The sequence below is a fragment of the Eumetopias jubatus genome, unplaced genomic scaffold (genome assembly GCF_037043125.1).
Source record: "Eumetopias jubatus isolate StellerSeaLion01/CBP00866 unplaced genomic scaffold, mEumJub1_p1.0 scaffold_1, whole genome shotgun sequence".
Taxonomy (NCBI): domain Eukaryota; kingdom Metazoa; phylum Chordata; class Mammalia; order Carnivora; family Otariidae; genus Eumetopias; species Eumetopias jubatus.
In genome coordinates this window covers 59,356,465-59,377,951 of record NW_028274807.1, presented here as the reverse complement: position 1 = coordinate 59,377,951, position 21,487 = coordinate 59,356,465, and the positions used below count along the sequence as shown (strand labels likewise).

Genomic DNA, 21,487 nt, shown 5'->3' with positions numbered 1-21,487 from the left:
TTTCAAAAAGCTCTTGGCAGCAGTGTTTCTATCTCCAGGGTAGCAGCTGCCCTTTCCAAATAATTATAATTATTATCAAAAACTATTATTATGTTTTAAAATTTATTGAGTACAGTGTGCCAAGATAAAGAACAATTTTCTTTAAAACAATTCTCTGAATTCATTCCAAGTCGGCCCCTTACAATCATTTGTTCATTTTAACACTTACACACATTCCAGGATGAAACATTTCAAAAATGAGGCACAAAATGACATACATGATTAGGCCAATTCCCTCATCGACGGGGGAGCTGCAGATCCCAGGATTGAGAGCAAAGCCTGGCCACCAAGGCAGCCTCTACCTCTGCCAGGGCCTGGAGCAAGTGTTCCCATGGAGGCCCATATACTCCTTGTCTAAGTATTTTAGTTATAACCAACAAACCAGTGAATAAAATGTTTAATACTCCTGCCTTAAAAAATATACCTCTGTGACCATCTGGAAGGCCAGGTTTGAATTTAGGATTCCTAGGTCCTTAAGAGTTCAAAACAAAATGTGAGAGGGCAGGAGAAGGTCCCTTCCACCCCAAATCCTTCCCCAGGCACTCCATCCTCTTCTCTCCCTACTTCAGGCTGTACCCAGGCTACTCATCTGAGCTCCCCCAACGAGCTACCTCTTGAGCTCAGGGGCCCCAAACATACATGACACAGTCTACCCTCAGGTTGACAGATCCAGAATAGGGCCTGTGTTTTGGAAACAGGCTCCATGCAGTTTGGACAGAGAATTCTGTGATCTTGGTGCCCAGAGTGTGGTTTAGAATAAAGCGTGAACTCTTGGTGGACCTGCTCCTCGGTGCTGTGGGAGAGCAATGACCTCATCCCGTGGGGAGGACATGACAGAGGGGGTCCAGAGTGGGACCCTCTAAAGCACAGATCCCATGGCAGGAGTCCGTCTTCCAGCACACAAGGCTTTAATGCACAGGCATTTCCATATTTTTCTACAGGGACATGGTGATTTTTGTTGCCTTCCCTCCCCACCCCCACCCCAGCCCCAGACACACACAAATCTGGCTGTGAGCCCAGAGTCCCTTGTTTAGGGCTGGCCCCAAGAGGCTGGTGTCACAGGGGAAGCTGATGGGTTCTGATACCTTTCCTACCCTAAGTCCAAAGTCCCCACAGTTTGAGGGTTTTTTCATCCCAGTGGGATGCTGACAGGTCCGTTGTTATGGCTTTCAGATGCCAAAGGAGAATTTTGGAAGAATCAGAAGGGCTGCATGCCAGTTCTGGCTCTAATCAGCTTTATGACTTAAGATATGTTACTCATCTCTCTGGGTCTCAATTTCCCTGTTTGAAAAGTGAGGGCTTTGGATCACATCAGAAGTTGAAAATTTATGATCATGGGTCATTGGCCCATGGACATGGGATTTTGGGGGTGGGGGGAGAAGGGACTTCATAGGGCTTAAACATCTTTTTAATTAGTAACCAATCTTTTAAAATTAGGAGGTTTCAAGTAAAATTCCACACATGGATTTTTCCCTAAGTATAAAAACAACTGCACTGCCTCTATACTCCATTACTCTTGAGTTTTTCTCCCACAAGCCAGCATCCCACACCTACCACGCCCCACTCAAAATACAAGAGAGATATGGGAAACTAAAGGCAGAGACAGAGGGAGGCAGGGCAAAAGGCAAATGGGGGCCACAGAGAGGGTAGAGAGAAAACAAGGAAAGGGGGATGGGAAGCTCAGAGAAACAGGTAAGAGAAAATAGCTTTCTAGGTATCATAGCTTTCAATATCTTACATATTTAACAGCTCACTTAATCCTCACAAAAAAACTTATGGAATGGATTCCACTGTTTCCTCCACTCTACAGAGGAGGAAAATGAAGCTCAGAAAGGTGCAGTAACATGCCCAAGGCCCAGCACTAGGAAATGGCAGAGCTGGGATTCTCATCCTGCAACAGCTCTCCATCAACAGCTCTCCACTCAGAATCCAAGCATAGCTCTTTCAATGGTCCTACACAACCTCTCCATCCCACTTGGCTCCAGCCACTCTGGTCTCCCTTCTGCCTTCCACACACCAGCTTGTCCTGCCTTTGTACCTGCTATCCCTTTTGCTTGGACCACTCTTCCTGCAGATATCTGCATGGTTGGCTTCCTCATGTCCTCCAGGTCTTGACTCAGTTGTCACCTTCTCCACAAGGCTTCCTGATTACCCTGATTAAAAATTTCCCTCAGATACCCTAGGCACACACACAAAATCCTCCCCATCTCCTTACCTCCTTCTCTGATTTATCATTCTCCAAAATGCATATCACCAAACATACTACATCCATTATTTATCTAGTTTCTTACTATATTCTCTTCCATACTACATCCTTTATTTATCTTACTTCTTACTGTATTCTCCTCCCCCAGTGGGCCCCAACATGAGGGCAGGAATTTTTTTTTCATTGCTGTATTTCCAGTGCATAAAACAGTACCAAGCATATAGGAAGTGCTCCATAAATATTTGTTGAAACAATACATAAAAATGTACCCAAGCAGCCAAGCTCCAAAGAGTCCAGTTTTACCAACATTGTTTTCTGTCTCCTCCCAGGAAATCCACTGGGGTCACTCTTCTCCCTCTGGGCTATGGCGCCTCTGAACCAGCTGAGCAGCCAGATCAACTCCACCTGTGGGGCAGAGAACTCCACAGCGGCCAGCCGGGGCCACCCACATACCTACTATGCACTCTCCTACTGTGCGCTCATCCTGGCCATCGTCTTCGGCAATGGTCTAGTGTGTGTGGCAGTGCTGAAGGAACGGGCTTTGCAGACCACCACCAACTACCTGGTGGTGAGCCTGGCTGTGGCAGACCTGCTGGTGGCCACCTTGGTGATGCCCTGGGTGGTGTACTTGGAGGTGAGTGAGCCCCAGCTGCAGGCTGCCTGTGTGACCATACTTGTCTTTGTCTTCCCTGAGTTCCTGGCCTTCTGGGCTCAAAATGCTCCCTGCCACGATCCTGGGACTAGGAAGGAAGGAGGGCTCCTGTCATTCTCCCTTTCCTAAGGGAACTGAAGGCCTGAAAACAGCCATTATCTGACATCACTTGCCTACATCAGAACCAAGGAGCCAGGAATGATTGTGTTCCTGGGTCTCCAGCATCCAGGTGACTGGGCTTGAGTGATGCTACTCATCATAAAAATGCATCAGGTTTAATCTCTGTGCCAATCATGTCTCAGAGATGTGGGGGGTTGAGGGAAGCAATCCGTGGGCATCTTCATCAGTTTTTCAATGTATATAGAGGGATGGGGAAGTGCCGGAAGGATGCAGGACAACAACGAGGGTGGAGGGGGATGCAGAAGGAATTATAGAAAAACAAAAAAAAATTTTTAATGAATAAGAGGAAAAGAGAGAAAAAACAGTCTGCAAATAGATCAGACTTCTTTTGATAGTTTAGTTACCCTTGGACTCAGCTCTTTCCTCCTGGGCACCAGCTCTTTACAGACTCTGCTACCAAACAGACCAAACCTTCACATTTATATTTTTGATGCCTCCATTAATAGTACAGAGCCCTTGCCAGTCAGATAATGCAGCAGACCCTGGAGAATTCTTCTGGAGAGAAACATTTCTTAAATTTGAAAGTATTTTCATTTGAAAGTGCAAAACAGAGTCAGGAGGTGATCAAGACAAAACATCCATTTACTAACAAAGGAATCAGGGTGCCTACACCTGTTCAAGAAACAGATATTCTTACCAGGAAAACATGCAATTACTAAAGAGTTTTTTAAAAACACTTTAATGTACTATTAATATGTCCCTCCTGCACTGTGTATCATGTATCATTTTAAAGAAGTATCCAATGAAGGATCAAAATGATGCTATGATTAAGAGAAATTAAAATTCATCAAATTAATATCTCAGTTAATATTAATAGTGAAGGTGACAGTTAATTAAGTATGACATATCACAGGAGAGCAAAAACATCAAACATAGACCACCTAGGATGCTACCCCTATTAAAGAATGACTGGGAACTAAAATTAGACTTATGATCTCAAAGGGGAAACATAAAGGAAAGAAATCAAGAAAATAGAAAAGGAAAGGAAAAGCAGAAAAACATCTAGTCTGATTGGGATAGATGTAAAGGCTAAGGGAAGAGTTGGAGAAAAAAACCAAGCATTAATTTTTCCCTGTTAGGATAAGCCTGATGGCAAAAGATCTTGTAATTATCTTGACTTTTCTGTCAACCCAAACTGACTGAGACAACCTTGAAGTCAGAAGCTATGTCTTTGTTCTTTTTTTTTTTTTTCCTATAGTCTAAACACACTACCTGGCACATAATACGTGCTAAATAAATATTTGCTATATGAATGATTAAATGAAACTTTTCTGTAATGTATGCATTAGATGGGCAATTCCTGCTTATACCATTTGCAGCTATATCTATTGTTTCAATGAACTGTTTATTTTTTTTTACATTCAATAATAATGATACTGAAAAGGAGTTGGATAACGTGATATTTCTGCTCGAGAATAAGGCAGATTTAAAGTGCTACAAACCACTATGGATCAGTTAATGATTTATAACACCACCATCCCACACCTCAGTGTTTATGTCCACCCCTATACATTACAAGGATTCTTAAGTTTTTCAGAAGGCTGAATGCCAGAAAGAAATACAGGATGGAGACCTTCACTCTAATAAACATTTTAATTTAATTGCCTCTGAAATAAAACCAGTCTTCTGGTAACTATAACAAAGGCCACTCAAGGTCCCTCTTCAACTGTCCATTTGGGGTTGCTTCCAGGACTCTGGATAGACCATATTGGAAAATCTCTGTAGATACTGGTGTAGGATATTGACATTATGATTTTCCCATGCTAGACACCCACGGCATCCACTGCTAGCCACATCTGCCAAAATTGATGATGTCCCCCTTCTGCTGAGCATAGAAGAGCAACTGAGCCCACAGAGAGCCAGCATGAAATGTTACCAAAGGCTTGCTAGACTCTCTGCAGGATGGATTTATGAGTTCTCTCCTATGACCTCTGGTGAAGCTCTTGGCTCTCCCTCATAAAAATGAATATGCATTCTGTCCAACAGGTTATTTGGTGCAAGGGTTCAGTAATCAAGAGCATGGTCAAATAAGTCTGCAATCACATAAAGAAGATTTGGGAGACATCTCTCCACTGGGAAATGGGCTTTGGGACCTCTTTTTGGTCTTCCTTACTTACTTTAAAGCTCTAGTCAATGCTATTTAATATTTCTGTACCACTTTCGCCAACAGTCCACTAAGGGTCTCTATCAATAAAAGAATATGACTTAAAGCAACCATAATTAACAGACAACCAGTTATTAGAAGGTTCTATTCCAAAGGAGTGGGTCTCCCTAACCCACCACAGTATATGCTTTTTTTCATCTTAAATACCTGCTTGCTTTCTGTGGACCTCAGAAGCAGACAGGGTATCTCAATGAGAGAAGAGTACCTTGAGCCCTTAAAAGGACTGTGGATATATAAGTCCATGTGTCTCAGAGAAGAGCAAAGTATTACTCACAGGAATTTGTCCTAACGGTGGTACAGTTTGAGTAACTGGTCTAGTAATTACATGATTATACCTAAGGGCTCCCTTGGAAAGAGGAAAGGATGCAGTGTTGACCATAGCATAGAGACTGCTGTAGCCTTGAGGGGCCCCAAGAGGACAGCACAGAAATTAGAAGAACACCATGCAGTGGCCAAATTAGCTGCCAAATTCACAGCTTCCTATGCTTTGATTTGAATACATCTATCTTCTTTGAAGGAAATATTGGCTCATACTGGCCAGATACCTTCCTTCGAAGGAAAATTGCCTAATTTTGCCAGGCACCAGTATGTATGCTGTAAATATTGGAAAACTTTACTCGCTATGGCTTAAACAAATAGGTGTTACTTTTCTCACACAACCAGAATTCTGGAGGAAGGGGATTGTTGGTGTTGATTCAGCTGCCCCATGGTGTCAATCTCTTCCATCCTTGGCAAACTGGCTTACTTCCTCATGCCGCTCACAGGATGGCTGCCATGGCCTTATTTAAAAATAGGATGGGTGGGGACAGAGGAGAAAGAAAGAGAGAGAAAGGGGGGAAAAAGCCCTTTCCCTGGAGCGCCTCAAAGCATCTCCTAAGGGACTTCCCTTAAGTTTAATTAGCCAAAATTGGATCATAAGGGAAGGATACAGGGGAGGATAGAAAAGAAAGTGAAAATGTGAGTTTTATTTAAAAAGAGGATGTAGTATGAGGAATTGATGTGAGACGGGCAAATAAAATGTCACAGAACACTGTGCTTCTGGAATTCACCGGGATGAATATCATTCCTGCACAGGGTTATGCTATGAGAAAGCCTCAGAACTGGAAGTCAGAAGACCAGGAATCAAGTGAATAAAATGGAGGTGATAAGTATACTTTTCCTATCTCATAGGCTTGATGTTAGGCTCAACTGTCATCAACTGAGAAAGTGCTTTGATAACTCAAAGGTGTGAACTATAAATCTGAGTTAAGACACTTTCAGTAGTGAGTAAAAGAAAACTTAGTTCCAACTGACCTAAGCAATAAACAGAATGCATTTTTCTTTCACACCAGGAACTTTAAAAGTCCTGTGGTAGGGTAGGCTGCAGGCACAGTTTGAACAGGGCTCCAGCTCCATTTCTCCACAATTCTCTCAGCTCTCTTCTCTGTATTGGCCTTGTCCACAGCACAGGGTAAGTTATAGGCACGTATGTACACCACACTATTCACACCAGGAGAGAAAATCTGTGTCCCAGAATTTCCAGTAGAAGTGCTAAGGTATACTTTGATTGGACTGGCTTCTGGCACATGATTTTCTCTGAACTAATCACTGGATAGAAGAGTTGGTTTGGCAGAAATGATATGTTCCTTCCATGGCACACATCAAAGACCTGCTCAGGAATTTCATGGTTTCCCAGTGGAATCCAAGGACTATCGGAACGAAGGCAGAGGACAGCCAGCATGGACACACCACAGTGGCTTTCACGGCACCATCCTCTTCATTAAGGCACATGGGAGCCTGGGCTTGCGCAGAGGGACTAGCAGGGGCTACTCACTGACCTTCAGTTTTCTTTGTCCTCAGGCCTCGCAGAGAAGTTCAGGATAAAAATCATGCAGGTGATCTCAGAGTAGGTTATATTTCAGCGGGCTCTGTCCTGGCTGTCTCTTTAATTCAGTTTGCAGCATTTTCTCGAAAACTCTTTTCTGGGCCATAACAAATAGTTCTCTCTCTGATTCCCTCTCAAGTTTTTAATTTCCTGCTTTAGAAGCTGCAGTCTGTGTGGAGCTCACTCTCCAAGCACAAACATCCCATTTTGTTCCACTCGGTTAAGCACCTTTTGTGATGTTTAATGCACTTATATCAGGGCAGAAAGGCAACGTAAGCAGCCGGAGGAACCTTTAGAATAGTAAACTCAGACCACTTGGGTCCCAGTGTGGACAGGAAAAATGATGTGAGAACTGAGTACTGTACACCAAGCAAAAAAAGAGCAGGGGGGTAACATTGAGGCAGGGAAACTCACCACAGACAGTGATCAAGGTCAGATAATGATGGGAAAGAACAAAACTGTTTTGGGAGAGAGGAACCTTTGACCCTTGTAATGACACTGATTGTAAAAATAAAGGAGAATCTGCATTTTCAATGGGTTCTTCCATGACTCTTATGCATCTAAACTTTGAGCAGTTCTGAGCTAAATCTTCATTACAGAGAACTGCTTGTTCAAAATACAAACTACTGGCTCTACCCCAGATCTACCAAACCAGAACTTCCAGGGATGGCTCTGGAAGTCTATAGTAATTGTACCAGCTCCACTGCCCCAGCCCCACTCCTACCCTAGGTAATTTATGCAAGCAGCTGGCCACCTGCTACAAACTGACATTTAGGAACCACTAATCTGTAAACTGGCCCCCATTTCACAGATAAGGAAATTGGGATTCAGATAACTGGATCCCCTATCTTGCCTCACAATCCCCCTGCACCCCAAAAAGATTCCAAACGTGGCAAACAAAAATGGAATGAAGAGGCTAGAGAAGTAATTCCATTTTTGCCCCTTAGACATCTCCCCAAACAACTAAAAATCCATCCTTAGAGCAGGAATTCTTCATCAGGACAGTCCATCAACTTGGATGTAAATAAAATTACTTCTTTATTTTCACTAAACTGAAACTTAGCATTTCTTCAGTTATGAATGTAGGCATCAACCCACAGCAGAAGCAATCCTTAGTGTCCCCAATAGAAATCACAGATATTTATATTTTCAAATCCCATCAGAGTTGTTGTGGACACCTTGAAATACCACCCACACTCACGAGTACTTTGAAATTACAGGGCTTTTGGACCTGCTGCCAGTCTTTGTTATTTAATGCATTATTAAAGAAGCACATATATTAAAATACTTTGGTAACTATATTTCAGTATAATTGGTATTCTTTGTGATCCACTGTATTTTATTGTACGCACTTAAAAATATTCTTCTGAGAAGGGAACCATGAGACCAAAGGGATCCGTAGAACACAGAATGGTCAAGGAGCCCTGCTTTTAGGGATGACCATTTCTGAAGACAATGTCATGCCTGCTACCTTGACCCCCACATCCTCAGACCAGCATTTCCCAAACCTCCCAGGCAGTAGAGTAATCACTGGAGGGATTTATTATTCTGAGTGGGGCCTGAGAATCATTTTGTTTAACAAGAGCCTCAGGTGATTTGGGAAACGCTGCCTTATAATCAGTAAATTTGGGAAATGCTGCCTTAGGCTGTGTCTGTTGGAAATCAATAGCCAACTTCAGTACCTGAAGACACTTTCTTGCTTACTCCCACCTTCTGCATTGCCAAAGGGAGTTATATTCATTAGCAAGTGAGAGTAACACCACCTGGCTGCTGCAGAATTCTGTAGTGAGTTATTCATTACAATTTAGGAGAAAGGTAGAATCATGTCTCTAAAGAACCTTAAATCCATCAGATTTTGGTTTTGCTTTTTTTTTTGCTTTAATTTCAAAACTCCCTTCCCCCCCTTTTTTATAAAGATTTTATTTATTTATCTGAGAGAGAGAAAGCTTGAGAGAGAGCGTGAGAGGGGAGAGACTCAGAGGGAGAAGCGGGCTTCCGGCTGAGCGGGGAAGCCTGATGCAGGACTTGATCCCAGGACCCTGGGATCATGACCTGAGCCAAAGGCAGATGCTTAACGACTGAGCCACCCAGGCGCCCCCTCCCTTCCCCTTTTATGTTCCCCCCACACTTTGTCCTTACCTCACCATCAGCACTTTTCCCATTGTATCACAGTTATTCTCTTGGTGTCTCTCTCCTGGGCCCTCAGTTCACCCACACCCACTCATATATGAGTCTCCCTTATGTGCTCACACTGTATGCTGAGGCCCTGGGGACAAAAACAGGTTTCATTTATTTCAGTATACTCACCCAAGCAAAGTACCAGGCCCTCAAAAGATATTGGCTGTGTGGTGGATGGATGGGCCAGCACCAGCGCCCCTCCCTCCTATAATGGCAGAATGCAAAGAACCTGTAGGCTTCCCAGCAGGGGTACAGCAGGGTGCTAACCTGGACAGGCAACATAGAGCAATCGTTAATATTAAGGGTTTGAAATTCCAGCTTCTTTTACTAGCTATGTGTCCTTGGGCAAAGCACACAACCATTCTCAGTCTCCATTTCTTTACCGGTAAGTTGAAAATAATATTTGTCTCATCGGGTTGCTCTGAGACAGCTATGAGAGTTACTTGGGCATGGTCATGGCCCTTTGCAGCTCTATTGATTGCTCACTCTTATTTACTCCATGTGGAGGACTCGAGTAAAAAAAAAAAAAACAAAATAAGTATTTTCACTACACATCCACCAGTTAAGAGACTTATTTTAAGGAGTAAGCTCCAGGAAAGGCTAAGTGACGCACCTTAGTGGGAGTTACTTCAATCCGCTGATCAGACTGTTTTCTTTTTGACACTTTCACTGAGATCAAGGAGAATGGAGATTTTCATGGTGGAATTAGAGACGGGAGACGAGGACAGCCAGAACTTGGGGGGAGGGGGAGGGCCACAGGAGAAGCCAGGGGGCGGCTTGAAGGGCTTTGGCCGTGAGGGGCTTAAGAAGCAGGGTAGCAAAAAACCTGCCGGGTGTGTGCTTTCACTAGACCCCAAGGCCAGCAGCCACCCCTGTCTTTTGCACTGTTTTTGGAACCCTGTGATAGAGGCGATCAGAAAGAGGGTGCCTCATTTCCTAGAAGGGAGGTGATGCCGTTTGTCACACAAAAATCCTTGCTGAGCACATGGTTTTCTCCCTTCCCCTTGAATCTGCCCACTCCCATCCTTTTCTAGCACCTGCCCCTCCCGACCTGATGCTCCCCTGGAGCAGGGCAGGTAGTGACCTCCTTTTCTGTGGGCTGTCTGCTTCTGCTGGCTGTGCCACCCTGGGTGGGGTGCTGACCCTCTCCCAGTTTCTGGCCCTTTCTCTGCCGTGAAAACAGTAGCCACCCCTCACAGGATGAGAAGCAGCCAAGAGGCCATGTATGCAAAGTGCTTTGCAGAACATCAAGACTTAGTAAGCATTCAATAAATGTTAGCTATTAGTATGAATACAGAGTAGGTCAGAGACCATTCACTCTTCCAGAATATATCTGTGTACTGGGCCCTGCTCTAGGAGCCTGGGATGCAGCAGCAAACAAGTCAGAGTCCCTGCTCCTACAGAATTAAGTAACAGTCATTTACTTTCCCATAAAATAAGTGTATAATTTGTCCCCAAAAAGCTTTAAGAGCACACACAGTAAAAAAACAAATTCAGTTTTCAGAATCTAAAGTTTCAAAGCTGTAGAAATTCCCGAAAACGGGTTATGTGGGCCAGTGACCCATGTAAAGTAAGTTTTCAATAAATGTTAGATTGTATTAAGAGTGTTTGGCCCTCAGGATGATCTCTGGTTATTTTATTTAAGAATGCCTTGCTCCTCAGTTACCATATCAGTTCTTCAAGGCCAGGGTCCGAAGTACATTTTTAAAACCTCTTAAAACACATAACAAACCCTCCTTCTATGAACTAAGTATTAAGGGCTTCACAACCCCTTGCTTTATGAATGAATGAATGAATGAATGAACAAATAAACACCCAGCAAGCACTGGAGTTTGCTGTTGTTGCAACCATCCTCTTGCACCTACATTTTCACCCCAGCTCACAGACACAGTCATTCACAATTTTACAGAACAAAAAGTGGGTTTTATCCAATTTAAGACATATATTGCATAGTAGGCATATGTTAAAATGAGATTTCATATAAAAACCTGCCGGGTTTTTATATTCATTGCTTCTGCAAGAAGCTTTCACAGCATACAACCATCCTATGTGCTGAGAAAACCATCTTTCTTCCCCTGGCTCCCATAAATCAGTGTGCTATTATGACTGTATGCCTCCCCTTTTACGAGTTTCTCATTCTCAGAATTCTTATAAATTCATATTAGGCCTTATTTCTATAGAGCCAAATGGTTGAGCTGAAAGAAAGTAAATCCACAACCTAATGAACAAAAACAATTACTTCTTTCCTAGTTTGAACTTTGCCTTGTTGCTTTCAGACAAAATATCTTTTTTGGGTTTCTCAAAATAGTCTGGAGATGACCAAATACAGGGATAAAATCAGATGCTGAAAAGAAATAAATCGAAGGGGAAAGAAGTGATTAGGGGAGAGAGGCTCTCCGAACCTTTCTTTAGTGGGATAAATCAAGAATGAACAGGAAAGGGACCCGGACAGGTAACAAGAATCTTGGGTGACGAAAACAAACCAGAGCAACTGCACCATCTTTACGCGCTCTCCCATTTTCCCTTGAGAAGCTACTTTAGAGGCTACTGTACCTATTTTTCACTCCCCTTCCCCTTAAACAGCCACCGGGCTTGCCCAGCAGGGATATCATGCACATGCAGCTGCAGCTGGGGCACCAAGCTTCACGGGGTTTCTCCTTGAGAACCATGGTCCCCACAGACAGGAAGGGGCAAATGCCCAAAAGCCTTGGGGCCCAAAGATGGAGTCTATGGACACTCTGAAAGTGACAACCCTGACACACCTCTCTGGTTTGATTAGGTTATATAAAAAAGCATTTAAAACAAAATAGAAATGTGCTAGAATCTAAATTAAATTACATTAGCGGGAGGAAGTTTCAGAGCTTGGAACCCACATGTAAATGCGTGAGATCAGGACTGTCCTCCCTGGTGCTGGAAGTGGGAGAGAGGACCTGCGCCCCTTTCCAATGCCCTGCACCCACCTTTCCCCCCCACCTCCTGGGGACTGAAACCGGGGTGTCCAAGGCAGGCAGGCTGCCACAGACTGATTTCACATAGGTTCTTACAGATATTGTCCCAGAATGCTCCCCAGCTTTAAAACCAGCAGCCAGATAGATTTTCATCTTACAGGTAAGTTTCATGGAGAACGTGTCTTCCGCTTATTCCCTGGGTACATGGTGAGCTCTCCACTGTGCAGAGGGCTTCAGAAAGGCAGTTTGGGCCCAGGGCACACATCTGGCTCTTACCCAAGCTCTTTCACTACCAGCTGGACATCTATGGGCCCATCACTTAACCACGATGAGCTTTAGTTGCCTCCTGAGTTTGAACAAGATCGGTTGAACAAGATCTCAAACCCTGGTGTACTGGCATGGGGGCAGGGGAGGACTGGAGGGGGTATTTAAAAATGAAAATGCATCAGATCCAGATTCAGAGATTCTGACTCAGTAGGCCTAGGGAAGGGTTCAGAAATGTGCATCTCTAAACCCCACTGCCGACCCCACTTTGAGAAACACTGGACAAATTCCAGCTCTAATGTTCTCACATTCCATGAATTTGTCCTCTCTGGGGTGACCATGTTGAGCCGCCTGGCACGCCCTCAGCGTCTGCCTGCCCTTGGCAGCAACGGTGCCAACCACAGGGAGGGCACGTCCGCATGTGCAGGGGAGCCGCGGGAAGGCAGCAGAGTTGACTGGGTCGTGAGGGGAAAACACTGACCACCTTGTCTCTGCCGCTCAGGTGACAGGTGGAGTCTGGAACTTCAGCCGCGTTTGCTGCGATGTTTTCGTCACCCTGGATGTCATGATGTGTACCGCCAGCATCCTGAACCTCTGCGCCATCAGCATCGACAGGTGGGGCTGGGATTCCCCTGCCAGCAGATGTTGGCTGCCAGGCGGTGTGGGAAACCAGCCTGGGGAAGCTGCTCCTGCTGTTTGGGGCGCCCAGGCTTTGCGTTTGAGGGCACTGGGGTCTCTGCCAAGTGGAGCTTAACCCCCGGGACATCTTCTTCTCGCTATTTTTCTTTTAAACTATCCTTTGCAGTAGAGAAGAAACCCCTGTGGCAGGAGAAAAACAATCATCCCATAAGCTTTCCTAGGCTTTCCTTCCTCCCAGAGCCCTAGAGAGGATTCTGGGTTTGCCTTTGGGGGCTTTTGTGATTCCTAACTGGGGGCAAAGGGGGAGGGGGACAAGGAGAGAAGGGGAGCTGACAAGAGTTGGGAGGAAAACTTCCTGTTATTATGTTGTTGTTTTTTTTAAGAAGGGAGGGGAAAAGAGGAAGAGGGAGAGGAGAGAGAAAAGCTTGGGAGGATTTGCAAGGAAGGGAGAGAGGACAGAAGTGGATGGGGAGAAGGGCGATTTTAGGAAGTACGGCTGTGGTCTATTTATTTATTTATTTATTTCCTTCACAGAGTTTAAGGCAAACAAGTAAACAATGATGTCTCTTTAGAATTGCTTTTCGGTTGCTGGAGTGGATCTCTGTGACTGTGACTGAAATCTGTGGACGTTCCATCTGAGTGGTATCTCTTTCCATCCCCAAGAGTGGGCTGCCCTGGCCCTGGGTGCCTCTGTTGCTCGCTTCTCCTCTCGTGTGGTTTCCTCACCTTTCCCCCTTTCCCCTGCCTGGGCCTTGGACGCACCCATGGCTCCCCTGGACATTTCCAGGCCCACAGAGAGCCCTGGGGAAAGAAGTTCACCCTCCAGTCTGAGGCCTCTCTTGCTACTCAAGAGCCTCCACCCTTCCCTTCTCTGAGTCCCCTCCTGCCTCCCTCCCCATCCACTGACCACCTCTTCCCTCTCCTCCACCCCTTCTCCCAGTAGTACCATCCACCCTCTCCTTAGCTTGAACGGGGAGCCCAGACAAGGTCTGCCAATCATTGAGAACTTACCTACTGTGCTAAGGCTTTGCCAGGCACTCCCTCATTCCATCTTCACAACAACTCATCTGCTACTATTATCTTCATTTCCGCTTCTCAGGGGGATTAAGGAATTGGCCTAAAGTCACACCCCTCCAATGGAGCAGTATCAGCATTGGAATTCATGTCTATCTGACTCCAAGTTCATAATCTTGGGCTTTGTGCTAAGCCCCCTCAAATCTCCAGCTACACCCCTAAGATCTCCCCTGAGTTTCAAAACATATTACCACCTAGACAGCTCACTGGCTCCTTGACACATTAAAAGCCAAACGATCAAAGCACCAAACCATCTTGCCTTGATCATCCCTTATTGGCAGCATCATTGCCTTACAATCTCGGGTTTTGTCCCCTTCCTCTTCTTCATCTCCCACATCTAAGCAGTCAAGGCTTATAGACTCCATTTTTGGCCGTTTTGCCCCCAGATTTGCCCCTATCTTTCCTTTCTTACTGTGCGTGTTTACTGTTGGTTCCTATGACCTGTCACCAGACTTCTGCCACAGCCTCCTAACTGGTCCTACACGCCACTCTCTGAATCGATCCCCCAGCAGTTAAGTTCAAATGTCCATTGCCCTCCCCAAAACTCTTCAGCGTCTCCTTGGCCTGGGGAGTAAATATCAGAATTACCTTCCCAGCCTAAGATTCAAAGTTTGCTGCACTACAGCCTCAGTCTATCTTCTCAATCTCATCTCTTTCCAGGTTGCCCCATATTCATCTCTTGCTTCAAGGTCTACCCCACCTGCCCCCTGTCCCACAAAGCCCTTGCAAATTTCTACAACTTGTTTCAGTCATCCCTGAACTCTCATAGTACTTTCTCTTTAACTATCTCAAGGCATCTCCAGGTCCTAAAGCAGGTCCTCCTCGTTTCCCAATGTTTGACGTTTGCATGACCCAGGGTTGTGCCCTCTCTATCAGCAGCCTAAACTCCCTTTCATGTGCTGAGATGGAAATCTTGAACAATAACCAAAAAATGGATCCGAAACCCTGCCCTCTAGTGATACTGCTGACCAATCAGTCAACCAGATAGTCTTTTGACTTTTACCACTTGCACTGGCTCTTCAACTGAAAAGGAGAATTAAAGAATGTGTCCATAAGGCTGGAACCCATACCATTAAAGAATGTGTTTAAAAATAAAGGGAGATAGGCACATGATTCTATAAATACACCCCAAAACATTGAATTACACACTTTAAGTGGAATGCATTGTGCGATATGTGGATTATATCTTGATAAAGCTGTTTTAAAATGAAGGGATAGTTAGGGATTTTATAATATATTTCACTCTTTGAGAATAGAACTCTGCTTAGAACATGTAAGTCTTTTGTGTGATTTCTGGACACTTAGTACCTAAATATATAAGTGATATAAGAAGCAGACTGCCTCTGGTTTGCTTATTATCACCTCTACCACCCCAAACCCGTACACTAGTCCTAGCTCCTTATCACCTGGGAGTCTCCCTGCTGTGCCTGTTACAGAAGTTGAACAAAGAATATTAAACGGAACTGAGTGGTCCTTGTCTGAAGGTAGCCACTGTTTATAGTACAAAGATGCACCTTCAGAAAGAACATGAGCCAGGGGGTGAAGATCAAGCCTTGGAGCAGGGAGCCGGGAACTGTACAAAGAGCTACTAGGAGAGGCTCTTTGGCAGCCCCCTCCTTGCCTCCTGGTTCCCGGCTCTCCTCTCTACCCTCTTGAGAGGGTGCCTACACACTCCACCCACACACATCCACATGTGGGGTGCTGGCAGGTGAGGTTGTGCCCTGCACAAGCATCTGGGAACTGAATTCAGCCAGCCTTTCTCTGCAAATCTGGAGTTGGCCAGGAGAGGGTGCCTCTTTCCAACTGCACAAGAGCATCCTTTTACCGGCGGCATCCATGCTTGACATTCACTTCCACCTTCCACCACAACCAAAAGAGTAAAGCCTGAATTGGCTTCTGTGACCTAGAGGAAAAGCCCCAGAAGGCATTGCCCTCACTACCTGAACTCAGGAACCAAGCCAGGCCTTAGACCCCAGTGGAGAAGGATGCTTTCTTCTTGCCTTGTGTGTCGACATGAACCCATCCCCACCAAACCTCAAGATGGAGGCTCTCCTCTGTTCTAGAAATGAAAATCGGCCTTGGAAAAGCTGTCTCCATCATCCTTCAGGGCCGTATGCAGTACACAGCATTAAATTCTGTTCATGGGATGCCAAATAGCTGGTCAACTCATTAAAAATGCAGTCATTCATGCAGACCTTTGGTCTGCACACAATGCTACTCACCAGTCTGACAAACTTGACCAAATGGATTCAGCATTTTTTTGGCCGTGAAGCCTTGGTATGTACTAACAGGGTAGTAAGAGCTAGGAAAGGAAACGAAATGATAAAGAGAGGTTTTGAAAGCAAGTAATACCATTGTCATTAGATTCTTAGGCATAGCCCTGGATGCTTGCATTAATGCTGCCTTTTCTTTTTTAAAAAGCACAAGCCCCTTCTCCCCCCACCCCCCTCCTTGGCGCCTTGCCTCCCCAGGGGGCCAGCCCCCTCCCACAGCATCCTGGGTCAGAGCTAGCTTTGGGGAGAGGGCTGAGAAAGTGTCAGGGGAGGAGGACACGTTCTGAGCGGTGAGAATTCGAGTCCTCCGCTAGGGGCCCGGGAATAATGCGACCAAATTCATTCACCAGAGAGTTCTTTAAGTGGCTCTCAAACGGCACCCGTCACACAGGCGAGCCCCCGCTCTTTGAAGCAAGCACAATAGGTACCAGATGAGTCACAGGCACCTTGGATTTTTCGTTTGCATCTAAATAAGCACTTTATATTTGCAAAGGCCTTTCCAGTCATTTGCAAAAAGCTTTCTCCTTCAACAATTCCACGAGGGGAGTCCACAGAACTAAAGATTTATTGAGCCCCCTGTCTGACCAAATAAAAGGTGGTGAAAAGCAGCCCTCACAGAGCCCTGGGGCTCATTAAACCCAGGCAGGGAGTTAGACTCAAGCCCTCCCACCCAGGCCAGCCTCTTTCCTCCCCCACGGCCAGCTTCCCAAGGGGGGCACCCATATCAGTCTCCAACCCCCCCGACACACACACACACACACACACACACACACACACACACACACACACACACACACACACACACCTCCCAGCCTAGGACAGGGCTTCAGGTGGAGGTCACGTTCCACCAGGGTCCTGAGACTTTCAGTAGAGTGACAAGCCTACAACCCCCCAGTCACAGAACTGGGAGTCAGAAGGGGCATTATAGTTTAACTCATTTGTGCAGAAATGTTACATGTTGTAGGGGCTCCCGCAGCCTCTGAGACAGGTCTGGGACTAGAACCGGAGTCTCCTGACTCCCGCATAGTAGAAGTAGGGATGGGGCACCAAGAGCGAGGCCCCTGGCCATGTCAGCAGCCGCCACTATAAGTGCTCTTTCCTTGGAGTAAAGGAAGCATATTTCCTATGTCTTCGGTGCCCTGGCTCCTCCTTGGTAATCTGCACTTGCATGAGTCTAAAAGCAGCAACCATCAAATAGCTACCATTTCTGTAGCATGTACCATGGGCCAAGCTAAGAGCTTTTCATTCTTGCAGCACCCCAGCAAGATAGGGGTATTAACCTCATTTTACAAGTGAAGAGTCTGAGGCTAGACCGCGTAGCCTACCCGGATCACACCGCCAGGAGATGCAGGAGTAGGAATCCAGTCACCCTCCTTCTTCTACAGCACGCTGCCTGATGCAGCAGCACCTTCCACACTCTGGGCCCCTAGCTCTGGAGCCCCCACTGCCTGGCTACAACACCTGGCTCTACCATCTGATAGCAATGTGAGCTCCGGCAAGTCAGTTAACCTCTCTGGGCCTCAGTTCCCTTACCTGTTTAGTGAAGACCATAGCAACAGAGTTATCACAAGGATGAAATGAGTTAATATTTGTAAAGCACTTCAAACAGCTGCTAGCATATAGAAAGTGTTATATACTTGTTTGATAAATAAATACATTTAATGTTCCGTTTAATGTTCCCAGGAACAAGGGGCAGATACCCATAAACGTACTGATAAGGATAATCACAGATCCCTTGGGCTAGCACAATAATATGACAACAGTAATAATAATAATAATACTGTTTTGGTTTTTTTAATGCTTAATAGGTACCAGACATTGTGCTAAAAGACTTCACAGAGATAATCTTATTCAACGTTCTTAACAGCCCTATCCGGCTGCATCATTACCCCCAATGTACAGATAAGGAAATTGAGTCTCAGGGCAGCCAAATTCTGGCCCAAGGCCACGCAGTTAAATGGAAGAACTGGGATTCAGACACTAATCAGTCTGTTTCCAACGGCCACGGACGTAACCACCTTGCACGCTGCCAGGGTTCTGGCCATGTCAGAGAGAGCCGGGTGAACTAGGAGCTCCCAGGAGAGGAGGCGAGGGAGCGGGAGGGGTGCGCGCAGAGTGGAACAGCGCGGTGAGCGCCGCGGCGGGTCCCAGGCGGCCCAGGCCAGCCTCCCGCTTGCGTCCCTGCCCTCGCTGAGGGCGGTCACCTGGGGCCCATTCGGGAGGAGACCAGATTCTGCCCGGGTGAGGATTCAGGGTCCCCGCAGGCCTCCGGGACCCCGCCGAGCCGAGCCTTCCCGCCCTGCCTCCGCACGGGGCCCGAGGAGCCAGCAGGTGAGCGTGAACTTCTCACCCGCCGCGCCGGCGGCTCTCGCTGCATTAGGGCGCCCTCTGCTGGCTAGCTCCGGAACGGCACCTGCGTCTCCGATCCCGCGGCTTGGCTCCCTGGCGGGGAAAATCCCGCGTGCGGGCGAATTCGGGGGCCTCGTTTGTAACAAGAGTTTAATCGTGTTCGGGAAACAATACGAAGAAAAATGAATCGTAACAATGATCAGTGTAGTTTCATCTCTCACTTGTTACCCAAGTTAACAAGAATTTCTGACCGAAATTTCCCTTAAGGCAGAAATTTTTCTCAAATTTGCTCTTTTGTAAGATGCCCTGGCTTGTTCAAAACGCACATTTCTGGGTTCCACTCTGGAAGTACTTAATCAGAATAGCTAGGGACGTGGCCTGGGAATCTGTATTTCTAACAGGATACACACACACACACACACACACACACACACACACACACACACACCCCGACCCACCCCCTCCCTCTCAGGTAATTGATAGACTCAAACTAATTGGGGAACATTCTGGGAATCCAAAGTGCTCTCAGATAGAAACCACCCTTTAATGCCTGCTGTCTTGAGGAAGCCCTCGTCCCCACCCGGCCTCAGAGACTTGACAGTGGCCTTGAGAGGGTGAGGGGCACACAGGAGAGACACTGGCCTCAGAGGTGGGATACCCGGGGCTTCCACCACCAGCTGGGGGACTTTGGGTTCATCAAGTCACCCCTCTCTGTCTCCGATTCCTCCTCTATAAAAAGGAGCGAGCGTTCCCTACACGTACTGAATTAACAGGAGCGTTCACGGAGTTGCTGAACATTAGCGTATACCTAGGACAATTTGCTCAGCGGCGCGCTTGCAGCCAGCTCATGATGACTAGCAAGAGCTGAAAGGCAAAATTTTAGGAATTGTTTGGGCTGGGTATTAAACCTTTGGTGTAGCTTGAAACGGGCAACGGTGGGAGTATTTATACCATGAAAATAGACAAATGGTACCAATTAGGACTGTTTTCACCTGGAGAGCCAGTTGTTAGCTATTTAGCAGCACACCCCTGAATGTATGGGGCAGTATCAATGGACATTATGTAAATAGAAGGCCGGGGCACAACAGTAGGTCTGGAGAGAAGGAAGTGGGTCATACCTTTCCTCCCCGTCTCCCAACAGCTGTTTGGTCACCATAGCCCTTTGGGCTCAAGGCTCAGCCTCCCCTCCAAGGCGCCTCAGGGACCACTGCTAGGGGCCAGACATACCTGACTCAAAGCCCCAGCCCACTGCCCCAGCAGAGTCCAAAGTCCTGAGGAGAGTGACAAGCCTAGAGGAACACCAGGTGCTACTCGCCTGCTCCTTGATCACCAGTTTAGGGACTCAAGGAAGGATTTGTAGCATCTGTGCATCAGAAGAGGGGAACTGAGTTCTCATAGTCCTCCGTTGGGGTGGATGGTGGGATCTTAATCTGACCTTATTAAATAAAGACCTCTATTTCTCCCTCTTGAGAAAGAAGCCACCTCTGTCACACATCATGGTACCAAGCCCAAGTCTTGCAGAGTCACTAAAGCTGCTCTTATGGGAATGCAAATGCTAACACATAAACTCTAAGGCCAGATACACACAAGGTGGGGATTTGGGCAGCCTGGCTCACAGAGGATGATCATGTGTGCCCCACCCCCTCCAGCCCAGGGTCTGTTCTCCCTTTCCTCAGCCCCAAGCCTTGCGGGACACAAGAGGAGCTAGGGAGGATCCTGCTCTGAATCTGACCGCTAGCTTCCCTGGACACTGAGAAGACAAAACTTGAGCCTATGTAGACACAGCTATACACACTAGATTCCTCGAGCGTGGCTAGGATTCGAATTGTCCTCTTATGTGGAAGGACTTCAGGATCCACAAGGCAAGCAATCAACAGCCTTGTACTACTTGCATGGTGCAAGGACCGCTGAGGAATACCAAGTCTACAACATGATTTGAGTCATCAAGTAACAAATCATATGGGATCTATGTCTCTTCAGCCATGAGGCATGCAGTTTCTCATTATTGAACTTGTCCAGTCCCTTTTAAGGGCTTACCTGGTTAAGCCAGGCCCACCCTTTTGATTAACTCAGTCTATTGATTAGTAATCTAATCACAGCAGTGACATCACATGGTATTCTCAAGTTCAGCCTCCATTCAGTGTGGGGGATTGTACAGGGCAGGCATCTTGGAGGCCATCTTAGAATTTGCCTTTCTCAAGCGGTTTCCATCTGGGGGATCCAGGATGGGGAGGACATGATAAAATCTACTTTTAGAGCCTGGCAGCAGGGACCAGCCAGGAGGCTGTGGCCATCACAGAGAGCAGCTGGTAGGAAAGAGATGCATGGATAAATGGGGAAGACATCATAAGTAAATGTATAGGATCAGCTATCTTTTGGCTCAGCAGCTAGAAATGTGTGAGAGGAGTTGCCACGGAAAAGACGATGTCCAGTAACACAAAGAACTGTGCGTTGACCATGCCAAAGCATGTGCTGTAGACCGAATATTTGTGGCTCCCCCAAGTTCATATGTTGATATCCTACCCCCCAAAGTGATGCTATTAAGAGGTGGGACCTTTGGGTGATAATAAGGTCATGAGGGTGGAGCCCTCATGAATGAGATCAGTGCCCTTAGAAAGGAGACCCCAGCCCCTTCTGTCATGTGAAGACACAGTGAG

General features: G+C 46.3%; 1 protein-coding gene across 3 annotated transcripts in view; it reads left to right on the top strand.

Annotated features, from left to right (window-relative positions):
* Positions 1-2,609: 2,609 nt before the first annotated feature.
* DRD3 (dopamine receptor D3) overlaps positions 2,610-21,487 on the top strand; it is a 32,907-nt gene continuing 14,029 nt past the window's right edge. For all 3 annotated transcript variants that reach the window (XM_028110693.1, XM_028110692.1, XM_088024571.1), the window contains exons 1-2: positions 2,610-2,879; positions 12,998-13,110. In XM_028110693.1, coding sequence (XP_027966494.1) covers positions 2,610-2,879; positions 12,998-13,110 — 383 coding nt within the window. The remainder of the gene's footprint in view (positions 2,880-12,997; positions 13,111-21,487) is intronic.